At 46.1% G+C, this 16,767-nt stretch overlaps 2 protein-coding genes across 5 annotated transcripts in view; both read right to left on the reverse strand.

Annotated features, from left to right (window-relative positions):
• LOC109287385 (neurotrypsin-like) overlaps window positions 1-4,683 on the reverse strand; it is a 61,926-nt gene extending 57,243 nt beyond the window's left edge. The window contains exons 1-3 of one of the 3 annotated variants that reach the window (XM_019502422.1): window positions 4,308-4,683; window positions 3,726-3,965; window positions 350-395 (exon numbers count right to left, since the gene is read on the reverse strand). In XM_019502422.1, the coding sequence (XP_019357967.1) occupies window positions 350-395; window positions 3,726-3,797 (118 nt within the window). In that variant the 5' untranslated portion in view covers window positions 3,798-3,965; window positions 4,308-4,683. Of the gene's footprint in view, window positions 1-349; window positions 396-3,725; window positions 4,200-4,307 lie in introns of those variants that run through there. The other 2 variants (XM_019502423.1, XM_019502424.1) reach the window with 2 other exon arrangements.
• A 5,858-nt stretch (window positions 4,684-10,541) lies between these two features.
• CHCHD1 (coiled-coil-helix-coiled-coil-helix domain containing 1) lies at window positions 10,542-12,206 on the reverse strand. Of its 2 annotated transcripts, XM_019502426.1 has the most exons (3): window positions 12,020-12,191; window positions 11,809-11,927; window positions 10,542-10,933 (listed from the first exon to the last, which is right to left on the reverse strand). In XM_019502426.1, exons 1-3 carry the CDS (start codon window positions 12,150-12,152, stop codon window positions 10,829-10,831), a joined length of 357 nt encoding a protein of 118 aa, XP_019357971.1. In that variant the 5' UTR covers window positions 12,153-12,191; the 3' UTR covers window positions 10,542-10,828. The 2 variants fall into 2 exon arrangements, with proteins under 2 accessions (XP_019357971.1, XP_019357970.1); XM_019502425.1 differs by lacking the exon at window positions 10,542-10,933 and having other exon boundaries at window positions 11,638-11,927; window positions 12,020-12,206.
• Window positions 12,207-16,767: the final 4,561 nt, after the last annotated feature.

Genomic DNA, 16,767 nt, shown 5'->3' on the forward strand with positions numbered 1-16,767 from the left:
AGAGTGCTTCTCCCCTGACTCTTTATTAATTAGCGAGGACGTGTATTCCTCCTTGATACACAGTGCCACTCCTCCCCCTCTTTCCTATCCTGTCCCTCCTGTACATCCTATAGCCTTCAACATTCACCGCCCAATCATGCTTGGAGAAAGAAAAAAAGATGGATCTGGAAATTCAAGGGAGGAGAGAAAGAAAACAGAGACCTAGGCACACAAGAGAGCTCAAGATGGAAAAAATGATGGGAGGACAGGAGGAGAGCAGGCCAGAAGTCTTCATTGTACTTGCAGTCTTGGGTCAGTGCTGCAGTGAGGAATTTGACTGATGACTGAATTAGTAAGTTCTTGTTCTTACCTGCACTCTGCAAATGGTTTTGGCTGGGCTGGGATCCCAGGAGAGTCTGGGAAAAGAAACAAAGCAAAAGCAGAGAGATGATTATCTGATGAAATAAACATGGGCATGTCCCGAAAGCTGCTTGGCCTCCAGCTGCTCCAGGGAAACACGCCCTAGTAATGAGCCTTTTTCCTGATTTTCCCATCACTCTGATTACAATCCAATCAAATCTCTGTCCACAGACAATATGAGTAATTGCTAGGCAGCAGAGGGTTACCCTTCACACAAGCACCACACTAAAGGGTTGTTTGTCATTTTCATGGGTTTTATCCCATGCTAGGGGAGCAGGGGCAGCATAAGCAGGTAGAGTAGGAATTAAAAAAAATGGGGGCTTGACTGAAAGATATGTGAGGGATAGTCCAATAGAAATCGGTGTAGCCACAAAGTGTGAGGAGTTTCTAGCTCACCCCCTGTTCAGAGCATAGAACAGCAGCCTGCTGGGGCCATAATAGTGAGCAGGTTCCCAGGGGGGTTGTCCATCTAAGGAGAAATACCACCTTGGGGATGGTTGTTCAAATTCAAAGGAAAGCCCCCATACCAAAAAGCTAAGCATCTATATGAAGATGTTAGGATTTTGCTGCTAACATTTCAGGGCCTGAAGAAGGATAAAGATTTCCTACAACACCTGACAGTACAATATTACTGTGACCACTGACAGTACAATATTCCAGGACGCCGTCACTAGGCAAGTTGAACACTGGCCTGGCCACCTGTCTAGGGTAGTCTGCCCTCATTTGCCTACTACGCTTTGCTGTTTTATAACTGTTGTAAAATATGGGAGGCTGGCCATTACATGCCCTGATGCCTAGAGCATTATACACAGCTCTGACCTTCCCTATACTGTGTCCCATGCCTCGTAGATGGCATCCATATTGGTACAGTGCCTCACACTGACCCATGGGAATCTCACATGGGACTCTCACTCCCCGCTGGAGCTCAGTCACTGTGCCTTCACACTGGGCTCCAAACTCATGCACCCTCACTGGGGCTCATTTACTCATGCCCCCACACTGGTGTTACTCCACCACCCTCTCACTGGGGCACTAACTCATCACCGGGGCTGACTCCCTGAGCTGCTTGTGGGACTGGCCTATACACAGACCTTCAGGCCACCCTTATAGCCCTATTCTGCGTGCCCCCAGTGCAGTCCTTGGGTTGCCCCCTGCAACCCTACTCTGCACCAATACTGCACAGTCCTTCAGGCTGCCTTTGTGGCCCAAGCCTACGCAGCCTGTTTTCTCACTCCGTCCCCTTGCTGGGGCCATTCTTCTGCCCTGTCACCGGGGCCAACTCCTTGCCTCCTCCCTGGGGCCTTGGAGTCTTCCACCCCACAAGCTCAGGTGTCCAATGATGTGCCTGGCCCCACTGCCTTCCTACTACCTGCTGAGTCACGGGGCTAGGTCTATAAGGTACCCCTTGCTTGCCTTTCACTGGGGGGGGGGCAACTGGCACAGCATTTCCTTGCTACTCCACATTTTCCATGCTACTCTAGGACCATCATTTTCAGTCATACCCCAGGACCAGAACCATCCTGTCATCCCCATAGCTCTTGCCCTTACCTCTAAGGATGTGCTGAGCAGCTGCTCAACCAGGTGATGTTCTGACTGCCAACAACAGACTGCTGGCTCAGCCCTGAGCCTGCCTTAAAATGGAAACTGCTCAGCCCCCTCCTCCAATCACACGGCCCTCCTGTGGTCATGTGTCTGCCTCATCAGGGCTGGCCTGTACCTGCCAGCTGCTCTGTTGCCACTGTAAGCCCAGTTACCCAAATAGAGCCTGACTTCAAAGAACCAGCATGAGCTGTATAACACAGAGTCCTGAGATGTCCCATGCTGCATCCAATAGTACAGGCAAAGCCTTTCTGGTGACTGAGAGGAAGATCTCCAGTTTGTTACCATGAGGAGTGCTTACAAGGTTTGCATGAAGGTGAAATTCCTTCCCAGAACTGTGGCCCATTGAGTCAAGAGAACAAACAGCATATATTGAAGTTAGTTCCTCATGCTTCAGTTTGTGTTTAAATAACCAGGAGCTTTTACCTGAACAACAATTTCTTCTTAACAGAACAGGGTCCTCTGTACATAGAGAAATGTAGTCAGAGGGAACAGTTTTGTTTACTTTCTCTCTCTCTCTGTTGCTCTCTCACACAGTTTTGGAGCTAAAATGCTCTCCTTTCTATTAGTTTCATCTCTCTTGAAAGAAAGGAAGAGAACACTTTGGAATCAATGTTAATTATTTGCTATATTAAACCCTATAGACCATCTCTGCAATAAGCAGGAGCAGCTCCCATTGACTCTGAACCTGCTAATACTAACGGTGAATTTGGTTCAGTAGGGGCTGCCAACAGTGGGAAGGTGCCAAGATCTCCCAGAACAACAGCACCTGAAATGCTAGCTTGGAAACAAATCCACAACCTGTTTAGAATAGTCAGATCAGCTGGGATGACTTGCACATGTGAGTGACAGAATGAGCATGAGTAAAACAGCAGTTCATTTGTAAACTCTAGTCACCAGGGATTCTCCTCTGTACACTTTACAGTGCTGAGCCCACACAGCAGGGAAACCAACAGTGATTGGCCCATTCAGAGTGACAGCATTTGAAGAGCTTCATGCACTCTATAGAGACATGGACCACCTGAGCTACATGAGTTCTGTGCTTGTCCAAGAACTCACAGCAAGACAGGTGATGAAACAGAACCCAGGTCTCCCAGCACCCAGCTAAAACAATATATGCAAGCATGCATGGAAGGTGTGTGATAGGCTGGACTAATAACAGACCATGTGGAGAGCTGGTTCTGTTCTTCTTAGAGACTAACTGCAAACAAAGGGACAGGAATTCAAACCTTTGGAATTATATGTTTCCCCCTGCTGTCCTCTCAGAAAAGAGTAATCACTGACAGTCATCTTAGTGAGATTGACCCCACCTCCACCCCCAAATTTGAACCTTATTATGAACAGCCTGTCCTGCATCCCTGCACCAGGTCCATGTGGCTATAAATCATCAGTATGCAACAGTAGCAGGAACAGTCAGTTGATCAGCAGTGGATAGAGACAAAAAGACCCTTCTGCCAGGGTCACCGCAGTGCTTGGAAAACATGAGCCAAAGATCTGTCAGCCCCAGTGCACCGTGCACAGATTCAGTTATTCTCTGGGGTTCTGAGAATGCATTTCCATAGGCAAAATGTGATAAATTTACCTTCCCCACACTAATGTCCCCAGTCCAGGGACAGGAGCAGCCTAGACCCCTTAGAAAGAAAATTCACTAAGTACAAGCTCTGTTTGCACAGAAGATAATAAAAAGCCACATGACTTTGTACAATCAGATTTAAAAAATCTCCTACCTCCAGACATCCAAAGCAGGGTAACAAACCCAGGAGAACCACCAGGACCCCCAGTGCCCTGGAGAGCTGCATCCTTTCTGAGCAAAGTGGCCAGCAGCTTCTTCAGGCTTCACATTCCCTCTCTCTCTGTCTTGCTGGGCTCAGCCGCCTCCTCCCTTCCTTTCCCTCCTCTGTTCTATTTCACGGAGAGCAGAGTTCTAGCAGCATTGCACTGGAGGGAGCAGCATGCTTCTGTCATTTCTAGACAGGGAAGGGAATGAAGGGAATGAAAATTCCTGGCAGCATCCAGTGATTTTGCCTCCCCTTCTCTCTCCCACCTCCTCTCTAATATTTCCTTGCTCTTTAGGGAGATAACATGCTCCAGAATCTCTGATCCACCTTTGAAAACAGTAGGAGGCAAGTGCAGGTGGGTAGAGTGCAGTCGTCAGCCATCCAGGCTACTTTCACACCTCATCTCTCTCTCTCTACCTCCCACCAGACTCTCCCTAAGTTGCCCCTCCCTTTTTCTTGCTGTCCCAGCCTTTCTTTGCTCTAGGTATGCTCTCCACTGCCAGCTTTTTCCTCCCTATCCCTGCTGTGTACCTTCCAGTATAGCTCAGCAGCTCTCCCATTGCTGAAAACAACACTCTTTCCTCCAGCTGAGTTTTCTCCCTTCCTCACCCTCCTCCTGTCTCCAAGAGGCTGGAAGGGGTTGATCTGAATCTCCCTACTAAAGAGCCAAAAGGGTGAGATCAGAAGGGTGAAAAATCTTGTTCCTATCTGTGTGTAAACTCTTGCCAGAGATTAGACTAGCTGGAAGGAATCTGGACTTTACTCTTCCCACTTGTCTTTTTGTTTAACTGCCTGCAGTTCCCCGCAACCACACTTCTCAAGCTGATAAATCCAGGAGAACAGGATCCAGAGAGAATTTCAGGATAAGTATCTTGCTGGTTGGGTTTTCTGAGGGGAGAGACACAGGACCTCTTTGAAAGAGCTCTCTGTGGATGCCTCCCTCCAGCTCAGGGAGGCATTTCCATCAATGGTGTGCCAGAGCCAAATTGACTCCAAGGTTCATCTTTTCAGCTAGGCAAGCATTTCCTTGACCTTGGGCTAAGGCTGCAATGCTGTTTACATTTGCCTAGTTTGCAGGCTTAAAACAGGGGTTGGTTATTGCTGCCTACTCTGGAGAGTACCACTTGATTTCTTTTTTAAATGTACTCCTCCAATATATAAAATATTAAGGGCAACCAAGCATTGCACATTAATCAGAGTACCGACACAGCTCAGGGACTTTAAGGTTATCTCCTTGCTGCTCTCACCCACTTAAATGGATATTTCCTATATCTATACTTCCATTACTAGGGAATTAATTCTTTTATTGTTCTGGAAATGTTAATATCACCTTAGAAAAGAACTCGGTTCCAAATTTAGAAATGCTTTCCAAAAGCCATGCAGCCGACCAGCATAGACAAGCTGGTAACATCCCTGCTGGCTGGCCAAAATGCCCTTTTCTTTTATTGCCCATTATCTGTTCCCTATTGAAGTTTTGTCCTGCTCATCTCATCCATGGTTGCTTATCAAACGCAGTACAATTCCATTTGAAGATGGATGAGTAACAGGAGTCATGGGGTGGGAGGGGGGAGCAGTCTGTTGGGTGAATTGTGCTGCAGTGTTCCAGGCACTGCTTATCTGGCCAAGAATTGCAATAACTTAATTAGGAGCGAATCTCTTTAACTAACTGCACAGTGCAGGAGGACAGCAAGACAGAACAGGCAAGGAGAGAGGCTGCTAAAAACAGTGTAACCCCTGCTGGACTCCGTGACTAACACTGCTCTTCCAAGGGACGGGCAGCACTGGTAGGGAGGGGAAGACACCAGAAGAGAAAAGGATGTTGGAGTTTTAAACTTGCTTGTTTTAATTAAGATCTAGAATGTTTGTGGGTGCTATCTTTTACTGGACAAACTGCATGGTTGGGATAGACTCAGACAAGGTTTTTGGTATCCTTGGGTCTCTGCAAGAGAAGTGTAATGAAACTCTAATGAAGACACAGAGGAGGGTGTGCAGAAATTGTGAGTGCAAAATGGCACCAACTGAAAACCCATTGGTCCTTGGGGCATCCTTAACCCCACACACGACCATCAGGGGGAAGATTATCATCAGTGCCCAGGTGTTCAGGTTCCCTTCAAGGTACTCATTGTTCTGCCTCTTCCAACAGAGGAAGGTTTGTTGTTAAGGTTGAACAGCAACAGGAAGAACCAGCCAGGCAGCTCCTCAGTTATAGTACCTGCAGCCTGGAAATGACCAGCTGCATTCAACATTTTTGTGACAGACATTATTCTGGCTGATGATCTGTAAAAAGGGCCTTCACACTAGACCTGTCCTCAAACAGCTGCCAGCTACTTTCTTCTCCCAGGCAAGCATAGTTCCAAGTGCTTTGCCCTCATATAGAAACCCAGGACATGCCATTTCTCAAACAAACCAGTAGTCCAACTTTTGTACCCAGCCTCCATCATCGTGTAGTGGTATTTACAGCAGGTCACTTTCTAGCCCGGGCTTGGTGTTGTCAGAACTACTGTACACTCTTGTCAAGACTTGATCCTATATTCCAGTCTAAGAACTGCATCAAGGAAACAAGCGTGTACTAACAAGCAAAACTGAGCTGGCAGAAACCCACTGGGCCTTAAAGGTTTCTAATGGCCAAACTGACCTTTCCTCCTTCACCCACCCACATACTCATTCCTGCTCTGCTTTTGTCCAAGAGAGATCAGAGCTTGTCTCCACTGGAATGTTTCACCATTTTTACTGGCGTAACTGTTATGACCCTAATTATATCACCTTTGATCCTTTTTTTTCGAGAATGAGAAAGGCTTTTTTCAATTTAAAATGTCCAAGACAAAAACTAAACTGGAATATGCCTTCTTATACTGAAGGGAGAGAGACTTGCAGGGGATTATACTAGTATAACTACAATTGTAGAAATTCACAGCTTTTCATATCAGTGGAACTTTTGTGTGTTGACATCCTCAGCCAACTACCTATAATCACCTGTTTCATAAGAAAACTCTTCTCTGTACTCTCCGCTAGATTTAAACATGTCCCCAAGTCCCTTGGTAGGACAGATTTCTCTCAGCTATAGCCAGCAGTGTAGGATTATCTCAGGAATCTATTCAATCATGCTGCTTCTACACTGCTCTGCACTAATCCCTCTCACTAAGGAAAAAGCACTCCCGCTCCTTCCAATGCTCTCTGACCTGAGGAATGGAACACAGACACCTGCAAGGTAATTCAAACCTTTAGCCACTGCATTGCTATTCTTTCTACATATGAGGGGAGAACTATCCTTCCTCTTTGAACTGCCCAGTCATTGAACAAGTGCAACTCAAGAGCAGGTCTCCCTATTAGACATGCAATTTTTTTTCCATCCCTTTGCCATGGAACAGAGATGTCATTGCAGCCTGCTCCTGCTTTAGAGTCAGATCTTGAGTATAATGAAATCTACATCACTTACTTTACTAGGACTAAGACCTGCAACAAGTGTGGTTTAAGACTTCAAACTACTACTAAGTACATGTCCTTCAGGAGCAGCAGTTCTTGATTTCCTTAGTCAGGTGGAAGTCACCTATTCCAGCACAGGAACTAGGGGCCAGGCAAGGTACATCCACTGATCTAGTTAACCCACACCAACATTATTCTGAGGGGTGGAAGGGGGGAGGAAGCGGGGAGAAAGGGAAGACGTGGAAGAGGTCTAGCAGTACTGAAGAATCAAGGTACCCATTTTTTTATTGCGACACTGACTACTTTTGCAGCATACAAAAGGGAATTCTACTCACTTAAAAGACTACTCTGTAGAATGGGCCTGCAGAATGAACAAGTTGAAAATAAAATGTGGATAACTGCAATGATTATTTAGCAAATCCAAACTAAATTCATAGTTTCATAGTTAATTAATTGATTGAGTTCCCAGTGGCTCTGTGCCCCCATGCCATCAAGCCCAACAAGACACGGGCGCTGTAGTTGGGTAAAGTGCTTTCTTCCTCTTTTGGTATTATTCACAGCAACAGAAGATGGCAGATGCAAGATGAAAGTTAGCATCTGCATGCATTCCTCTAGAATTCCAAATGCTTTTCTGCCTCCCAGCTGGGATATCAGTGTCATGTTCAGGGAAAGGAGGAGACCATACTGATTCTTTCATAAAACATCCTATGCAGCAACATGATACATGAAGAAGTTTAGACAGCAATGATCCCTACAGATGGCATTAGCCAGGCTATAAAGAACAAGGAAAATGAGATCAAGGAATTCTAACAGTCCAATAACCTGCTTAAGAGGGCACAGAATAGCCAGTCAGATTTCAGTTAATTCTCTGCCCACCTTCCCATTATGTATATGGATTAACAACAGCACTCTTGAAAGTATTTGATGCTAGATGGAGCAGCAGAACCCATCCAGCTTCTGTGACCCACTGTGAAACAGTGCTTCCACAACACTCACGAGGAGGAGACAGTCCTATCCACAATGCTCATAGTAGGTGTACTGATGATTATTTCCATTACTGAGAGAGTAAAAATCTTTACCAGTCAGACTCTGCCGAATTACAAATGTTAATGGGGAGATACAACTTTAATTGTCAAGGACAATCAGCAAAGACAGTTCACAATTAAAGTATGCAAACCAGAGCCAAATAAACTGCCAAAATAGTTTAAGAAGTAACATGTATTGTCATGCAAAGCACATTAAGATACTAAGGGAAAAAAACACAAACAGTGCACATAATAAGCTTTAAGGACTTGAAGACTCTAATGTGACATTTTATGGCAACCTTAAAGATAGAGCAGAGATTGAAAAGGTCAGAGAAAGGAAACAAAATTGGCAAGAAGCACTGTGAGCTTTATGAATGTGACTGCAAAATGAGCAGGACTCAAATCATTTGAGAGTACAGTAAACTGATCAGATCCTCTTTTTCATTCCATTATATAATAAGAGGAGACTATTCATGAACATTAGTGTAAGACATGTTTAGAATAAAATGCACCTTCCTCTAATAGTGAGAAAAGTATGAGACCACACTCAATGCTGCAAACTTTTTAATGTGTAAATGGATAAGGCAAATTTAGAATTGACAGTCTCTTGGCTCCCAATTCAGCATACCATCTGAGGCTGGAGAAGATGGGCATAAAAGAACTTTATTACCGCTCTAACACAAAAAATAAACTTATCAAAGTAACTGTTAATACAGTTTGTATTAGAGCGGTGTCTAACGTTTCCCATTGCACTGGATGTATTCAGTGTGCAGACAGCAAGGAACACTCCCTGCCCCAATAAACTGACAGTCCAAATGAGATAGAATGATGAAGTGACTTGTCAAAGATGACACTGTGGGTCAGAGTCAAAGACTGAGCCTTGGTCTGCTGATTGCCCGGCCTATTCATTAGGCATTTTTTGCTCAATCTAACTCCCATACTGTTTAGGTGTTTTTTTCTAACTATAAATCATGAGTATTCATTGCATTTGTACTAGAGAGATGAGCCTATTCAGTTCAGTTCAGCACTATTGCACTTTTGTCCCTACTCGCTCCTTCCCACTGTTTACCAAGACACACAGCAGGGTCTCTCACAATAGGCTGGAAGCTATGCACCAAGCCAGATAGTGACAACACAGAAATAATAACCTGAGAAAGCATCTCCCGTAATTCTCTTCCCAAAAGCACCATGGTGAAAGTCACATCTGATTCCCCACTCATATACCCATGTACTTGGGGGCAGAAGAGTACTACTCTGGAAGCTGACTCTGGACTTCTAATATCAAGATGTTTCACAGATGAATTCAAGGTTTAAAAATGAAGAGGAAGATTAACATACATGGTAATAGTGTTAGGGGTGCACTGGTAGAGATTTTCTGGCCCGATACCAATGGCCGATTTTTAACAAGTCATATTGGCTGATACTCAACCAACTGCCAATATGTAGCCCAGCAACATGGAGAACAGCATCTGGCTGGCAAGTCTGCTGTGGGGGACAGAGCGAGGGCAAGGGCATGAGGAGGGTAGATCGAGATCCCCCGAGGTGAGGGAGGGAATGGGACTGGTGCTGGGGCACTGCACCTGGAGCATGGCGGGGCCCAGGACAGAGCCACGGCTCAACCAGGTAGCATGGGGGTGGGGTGCGGCTCCTGCTGCTGCACACACCCCAGGAAGACATGTGCTCCCCAGATCTGTGCGTGGGGTGAAGGTGGGCTGCTGCTGTGGACCACAGGTGGCACTGGGCTCTTCCCAGCATAGAGGTTGGACCAGGCTGTGCTTGGAGTGGGTGGCAGTGGTGCTGGTAGGTGGACAACAGCAAATTTTGGGGTGGCTGCAGTCTAACCTGTAGCTGCCCTCCCAGTGCTGCCTCCACCTTCCCTGGGTGCAGCCCACACCCAACCCCTCTGCCAGAAAGAGCCTGGCACCAGCCCTAGCCCCAGCCCACAGTGGCAGCCTGCCTTTGCCCCATGCACAGATCTGGGGAGCACATGCCCCCCAAGCTCTCTTGGGGTGCACACCATGCCAGGAGCATGCACGTGGCATTTATCAGCAACATTATTGGCCACATCAGCCAAAAAAAGCTGATTATATCAATTTTCCTTTTATCAGTGCCAATACGATATGGGACCGATGTATTGATGCACCTCTAACATGCTTCACCAGATGCACAGCAATTCTAAGCCAGTCCAGTTGAGAGTCACGAACTATTTGTCAGCAACTCGAATGGCAGACAGGCAGCTTGCTGCAGAATCTGCACATGCACAGTTGTATCTTAACTGTGAAAATTTGTATATGTAATTTGTTAAAATTCATGTATATAATTTGTTAGATTTTATTTTACAAGGAAACAAGATTCCACTCTACAGTTTGGCTTGCTGAACAACAGGAAACACCTGTCTTGTTACTACAAGAGCCAGGGGTCCTATAGAACCATCTCCACCAAATCTCTGCACCCCAAAAACAAGAATTCAGTCAAGAACCTCCTCACCAATTCTGACAGAACCCATAAACATCAAATGCTCCATATCTATTTTTAACTCTTTCTCCAAAGGTGATTCTGGCTTTGATTGCAGCTCTCCAGTTCCTTGGACAACCAGGTTTCTCTTTAAATTTCATGTGTGATATTAGGGAACCGCCTCAATAGTTTGTTCACTTGATTTGGAGTTAAGTCATGCACGTATTCCACAGACTGCTGTTCCGTGAACTTTTCCTGAAACGAGTAGCAGAACCATTAATATATTAATTGCTGAGCTGATTCTAGTCTGGATCTCAGCAATATTTCTAACAACACGCTTATTTCAAAAGCACACCACCTGCCCTTTCAGCAAGCCCGCAAGCAGCAAGGGGGGTACTGGCTCTGTGCTCCTTCTCCTGGAGCAGCTGCCTTCTGCTGGGGGCAGGGGGTTACAGACCTGGAACCCTGGCCCTGTAGCACAGGCAGCTGGGGGCCTCCCTCTGGCAGGGCTGGGGGGGGGGCTCTTTTTGGAGGATTGAGGGGTGTTTAATTTTAAATTACAGATTTTGGGGGTTTTATCAGAGAATCTGCAATTTTTTAAACAGGGAAAACAAGGATCTCTACTTATAAGGTTGTGAAACAGAGGTGTCAGTCTGCAGCTCACCCTATTGGCATTAATGGCAAAGTTATTACAAATATCACAAGCCCACAATCTACCCAGGAGTTGCATCAATTGCTCCCATGGACTGCAGACGTACAGACCCTTTATTCCAGGCTCATCTCTCTAGCAGAGTGCAACCATTTTTTTTTTTTTTTTAACTTCCCCACTACTGCAGTCCTTTTAAAGACCACACGAAATAACCGCAGTAGGGGAGGATGGATTTGGTGAAAACCAACCGCCTCCTTTTGAGCCCGATAGCGCAGACAGGAGGGGTCCTGGACAACAGGATCTCTCTTCCTTAGCTATATCTTCATCAGCACGTGTTTAGCTGCAGAGGGCTGCGATAGTCGCTGGTTTGCGGGCAGCCGGCGACAGTGCACGCCTCGGCCCTCGAGCAACGCGGGGGGTGTCCCGAGCCGTTGGTCGCCTCCTCCCGCCCCGCCCCGGGGACAGCGGCGCGGCGCGGTACCTTGCTCTTGGCGAGGCAGTCGTGGAAGGCCCGGATCTCCCCGGCGCATGGGGGGTCGCTGAACTCGTTCTTCTTCCAGCAGGACATCAGCAACATCATCTCTGTCAAGCACGGCCGCTCTGCGGGGACACGGACACGGACAGAGAGAGGCCGAGTGAGCGCGCGAGCAGCGGCCCCACGGCACCCGGGACATGGCACGCGGGGCGCTCACCTGGTTGCTCCTGCCGGCGCTCCAGCACGCGGTTGTCCAGCACCAGCGGGAGGGGGGGCCGGATCCGCTGGTACCGCTTGTTGCCGCCCAGGCCCAGCCGAGCTAGGCAAGACGCAGACACGGGGCTCACCATTACGCCGGGCCGGAAAGCGCCCCGCGCCTGTGCCTCTGCCCACGTGACGGCCGGAAGCCCCGCCCCGCCGAGTCCGGAAGAGGAAGCGTGGAGAGCCGCCTCCTTGGTGCCTTTGGTGAAGCCGCCTGAAGCCGGCCGGTTTGGTTAGACGTAGATTCTAGGCAGCGCCCTGGAGTGTCCGCGCGCTAAGACCCGGAGGCCAGGTTTAAACATGCTTTAGGAGTCTTAAAGTCGCATCGCTCCAGGGTGTGATCAGTCACCCTGCTCGATGTGCGGCCGCTCCAAGCTTCCGCCCTCCGTAGGGTGGCCATCATAGAGGACAGTCCTCTGTCTAGAAACGTCCTCTGTCCTCTCTTGCTACGAAACCCCACGCCTTTATGTCCTCTCTTTGTTTCTTCAAGAGATAAAATAGTAGTAGTATTTTTCTCTTGAAGAAACAAATAGAGGACGTAAAGGTGTCCAGTTTCATATCGATAGAGAACAGTGTGGCAGAAAACCAGAATGTCCTCCACAACGGCCACCTTAGTCTTCCAGCATCCCAGGATGCAGTGTCCCTTCCCCCCACCCTCCTGGTCTGTGCAGACAGCTCAGAGCTGTAGCTCCTATTCAGGCCACTGCTTGCCAGCCCCCGGTGGCAAGTCACAGCTGCGCAGATCAGGGACGGTGTGGGTGCCTATACACGTGTAGTAAGGCTGCTCTGCCATGCTGCAATTGCAGTCAGAGCAGGCTTGATTAATCAGTTCTGCTAGAATTACCACACTCCAGCAGGCTCCTGTGTCTCCACACTTAAAAATGGTGACTGGATGCTTTAACTAAAGCTCACTGAACAAGCTTTAGTTAAAGTGATCCTGCTGCCATTTTAAGTGCAGGGATGCTGATATATAAGATGTTCCAGGTGTTTTAAGCTGTTCTAATTAAAACCACCCTTCAGGGAGCACATGTATAAACTCCCACAGGGAAGATTTTTAGTCTGAATGTATAACTATTCTCAGATTAACCCTAGAACCAATCAACGTTTAAGAAGTTTAAAGTTCAACATGTAATAAGGCCCTTAGTTTCCCTTTGGCTCAGTAGCACGTTCAAAATAAAGCCTAATGATTATTAACATGAACATTTTCACCAGAAATTGTTTCAGTACAAACACTTGCCTACTTGTGACCTGAAGCAGAGACTGTAGGTGAAACCTGAATAAGAGCTGTGTTCTTTAGTGATTTGCCAAACTATATGCTTGAGGAGTTTCCTTTTGCAAAATAAAGCTTATATGATTGGTTGGGCCTTTGGTTTATCAGTTCTGACACTGCAGATCCTGTTGCTTTTTTATTGGTTTTTAAAAATTATTTATAAGGTAATATCTGTGTTACAGTTAGGTCTGAGCCATGTAACAGGACATTTCTACACAAACAAAAATATACCCATTTGCCTCCATTTTTAGAACCAAATTCAAACCACCCTGTTTGAAAGTTCTGAAATAGGGAGTGCTGTCTTCTGGGACAGGAAGCAGGAGTGTAAAATAAGTGAGAGAGGCTGCTCAAGGGGCATTTCTAGCCTGGTCTCCCAGTGATACAAATCCTACTGAAAATGCTGACTTTTGTAAAATCTGTACAATTGGAAGGGTCAGGCATTTTGGAGATGTCATTCATCAGGAGATAGGCTGACATATTCCAAATAATTTAAGGCAGTGGTTTTCAACCTGTGGTCTCTAGACACCTTAGGGGTCCACAGATTATGTCTAATGTTAACCAATTAGCTCAAAATAAAGAGCAAGACCTTTGTAAGAGGGGACAAGGCAAGACGCCACATTTATTAAGTGCTTAGTGTACACACACACTCATACCCCAAATTCTATTCTGTGCTGGTATACTTTACCAGTCTCATCGGTGCTTGAGTCAACTTCGTGGCCAGCTAAGTTGATCACGAGTGGGAGCTGGGCTTCTGTTGGTCCATCTTGTCAGGTGAACTGATGATCCAGAATGTTATGCAGAACAAGACCCAAATCAGCATGTCTCACCCCACCTTTTATAGTCTTGTCAATTCAGTCAGTCCTCTGGGCTTTTGCTGTGTTATCACTGTTAATCAACCTCCCTGCAGGTTGATTAATGTTCTCCTGCTGTTCTGGGGTGGCTTCTTCTTGTTTTGGTCTTTTATCTGTCTGAATTCTTCAGCTAGCTGCCAGCTGGTGTTTTCCTTTTCCACAAACACACTCTCACCCATGCAGCACACAAAGGAGTATAATGTCAAGAAGTGCTTATGTCAAGCTACAGAGCAGTACAAAATGGAGTTTCTTAAGGCATTGAAAACTCAAGAAAATACACAAAAAAAGAGTCAAGATAATACACAAGATTAAGGCAATAGGCAAAAGGCTATCTCCATGATATTTATGTAACCTAAACCTGGTAGTTATTCTATTTGCATAACACTAAAGGGTCCATAAAAGATGACTATAATCATGGGGTTTTCAACCTTTTTTGGTTGGTGTACCCCCGGCGGACAGTTGAGAAGCAGGGAGTCCCCCGGCAGGTCGACAAGTGTGTGAGGGGTGGTCCCCCAGCAGCCGATCAATGCGCGGGGGGTGGGGTTCCCACAGCAAAACCAGAAGTTCCAGCAGGAAAACAGGTGCCAGTGGCAAAACTGGAAGTGTCACCATTTCTCCGCACTGCCACCACATACCCCCTGGGGCCTTCCCAAGTATCCCGAGGGGTACACATACCCCTTGTGGACAACCCCTGCTATAATCAATGAAAGTATGTGAATCATATTCATCCACACTTACAATTCCAAGGGATCCATGCCACTGTTTGAATTTTTTAGGGGTCTGCAAATGAAAAAAGGTTGAAAACCATTGATTTAAGGCAGGGGCAAGCAATTATTTTGGGCAGAGGGCCGCTTACTGAGTTTCGGCAAGCCCTTGAGGGCTGCATGACAGGCAGCCCAGGGCAGATTAATATTAATTTTCTAAACTTTTTAGGGGGCCCCCGGGCCAGACAGAATGGCCTGGCAGGCCGCATCCAGCCCCCGGGCCACATTTTGCGCACCCTTGATCTCAGGGATTCAAATGATCATCCTTAAATAGATTCTGAGACAGCTTTGCCAGGCAGTCTCAAAATATGGAGTGCTCCTCTGAATCTCAAGATTTTTGAGGTTCACTTATTTCAGGGCTTCCCAACCTTTTCCTCAGTGTGACCCTATTTAAACATTGGAAATTTTTTGCAACCCCGAAATGATGCAGACAAGATCAACAAAGACCCCAAAATGATACGGACAAGATCCACAAGAATTCATCAAATTTCTTTCATGTCTTATACTTCTTTTGTTTCTTGTTTTCACCCTTGTCATTAATTTTATTGCTAGAGCTCAAAGCAGAAACGTTTTAGAGAACAGCATCCATATTAGATCATATTAAATGTATTTCAGCCAGCCAGGATCAGCATACTGATTTCACGTCAGCTTCCTGTAATGTATGAGTAACTTGCATTGGAACTGCAACTGTCGTGCATGAGCGAATAAATGCCATGCCCGAGAGTTGCATATTTATAAACAGGAAGCATATTTGCTGTAATCAGTCGACACTGTCAAGTGTCTTTGTGACCCCACTTTTTTTTTGCTGCAACTGACCCCAAGGTTGGAAATCACTGACTTATTTGCTTGCTAATGTTTTCCTGTTTAGCCACCTCTTTTTCTTACATCCCTTGTTGACTTTCCAGTGACTATCTGGAAAGGAAGGAACAGAATGCTGGACTGTAATATCTCCTGTAATGGGCTTCTTTCATTTCAAACCCCATTAGCTAATGGTGGTGGCAGCTTCCAGATACATTCACCTTCAGAATCCAATGTCAGCCTTAAACAATTCCAAGAAGCATGTGGAGGGAGGTTGGGGAAGGGAAAGGGAGGGGGAAAAAAAAGGCAAAGCTCCATGGGGAGAATTTTAATAGCTTCCCATCAGTTACTGCTGTCTGCATTACAGTCTCTTCTTGGCATGGAGCCTGGGATGGGCTGAGAGCATCAGCATTAGGGATTCACAAGTAGACAGAAGTATGTGACACTGTCTGCATGCACTGTGAGACAGATGTTTGCAGGGAGAAAGAGAACTCAGTTTTGAGACACAAAGTGGAACTACGGAGACAAGTGGGCTGCCTAGAGTCTGATGCTTATTCCAGCTTGACTCCTACAACAGTAGTCATGAGACCAGTATCACAACACAGTCACGTATGGATGAGGCTGGAGAAATTTACACTTTTCAAATGGTTCTTGTAGTGGAATTTTTAATGAGCCATGAAGCTGTTAAGAGTCACAAATTTAATTGAAAATCCTGGATTCAAAAATCCAAAATTCAGACTGTATTTACAATCAAATGATCCCAGATTTCAGTAAACAAACTTAAAAGTAGGATCCTTACTTGGTTCTTGACTAGACAAAGATTAGATGAACCAGTTGGGCTAAACCACTGGACTGAGCCACTGGAGAAATTTGAGCTCAAAAGATTTTTTTTCAGGAAGTTGTATGTTTCTGAAATAGACTGACTGGAAAAAAAAAACCCTCTTCCATTAAAATATGAAGTACTGCTAGCTATAGTCAATGCATTCTTAAAACATGTTTAACAGGTAAATTTATGCAAATA

This window comes from Gavialis gangeticus, unplaced genomic scaffold, assembly GCF_001723915.1.
Source record: "Gavialis gangeticus isolate Ggan-Ray unplaced genomic scaffold, GavGan_comp1, whole genome shotgun sequence".
NCBI classification, from domain to species: domain Eukaryota; kingdom Metazoa; phylum Chordata; order Crocodylia; family Gavialidae; genus Gavialis; species Gavialis gangeticus.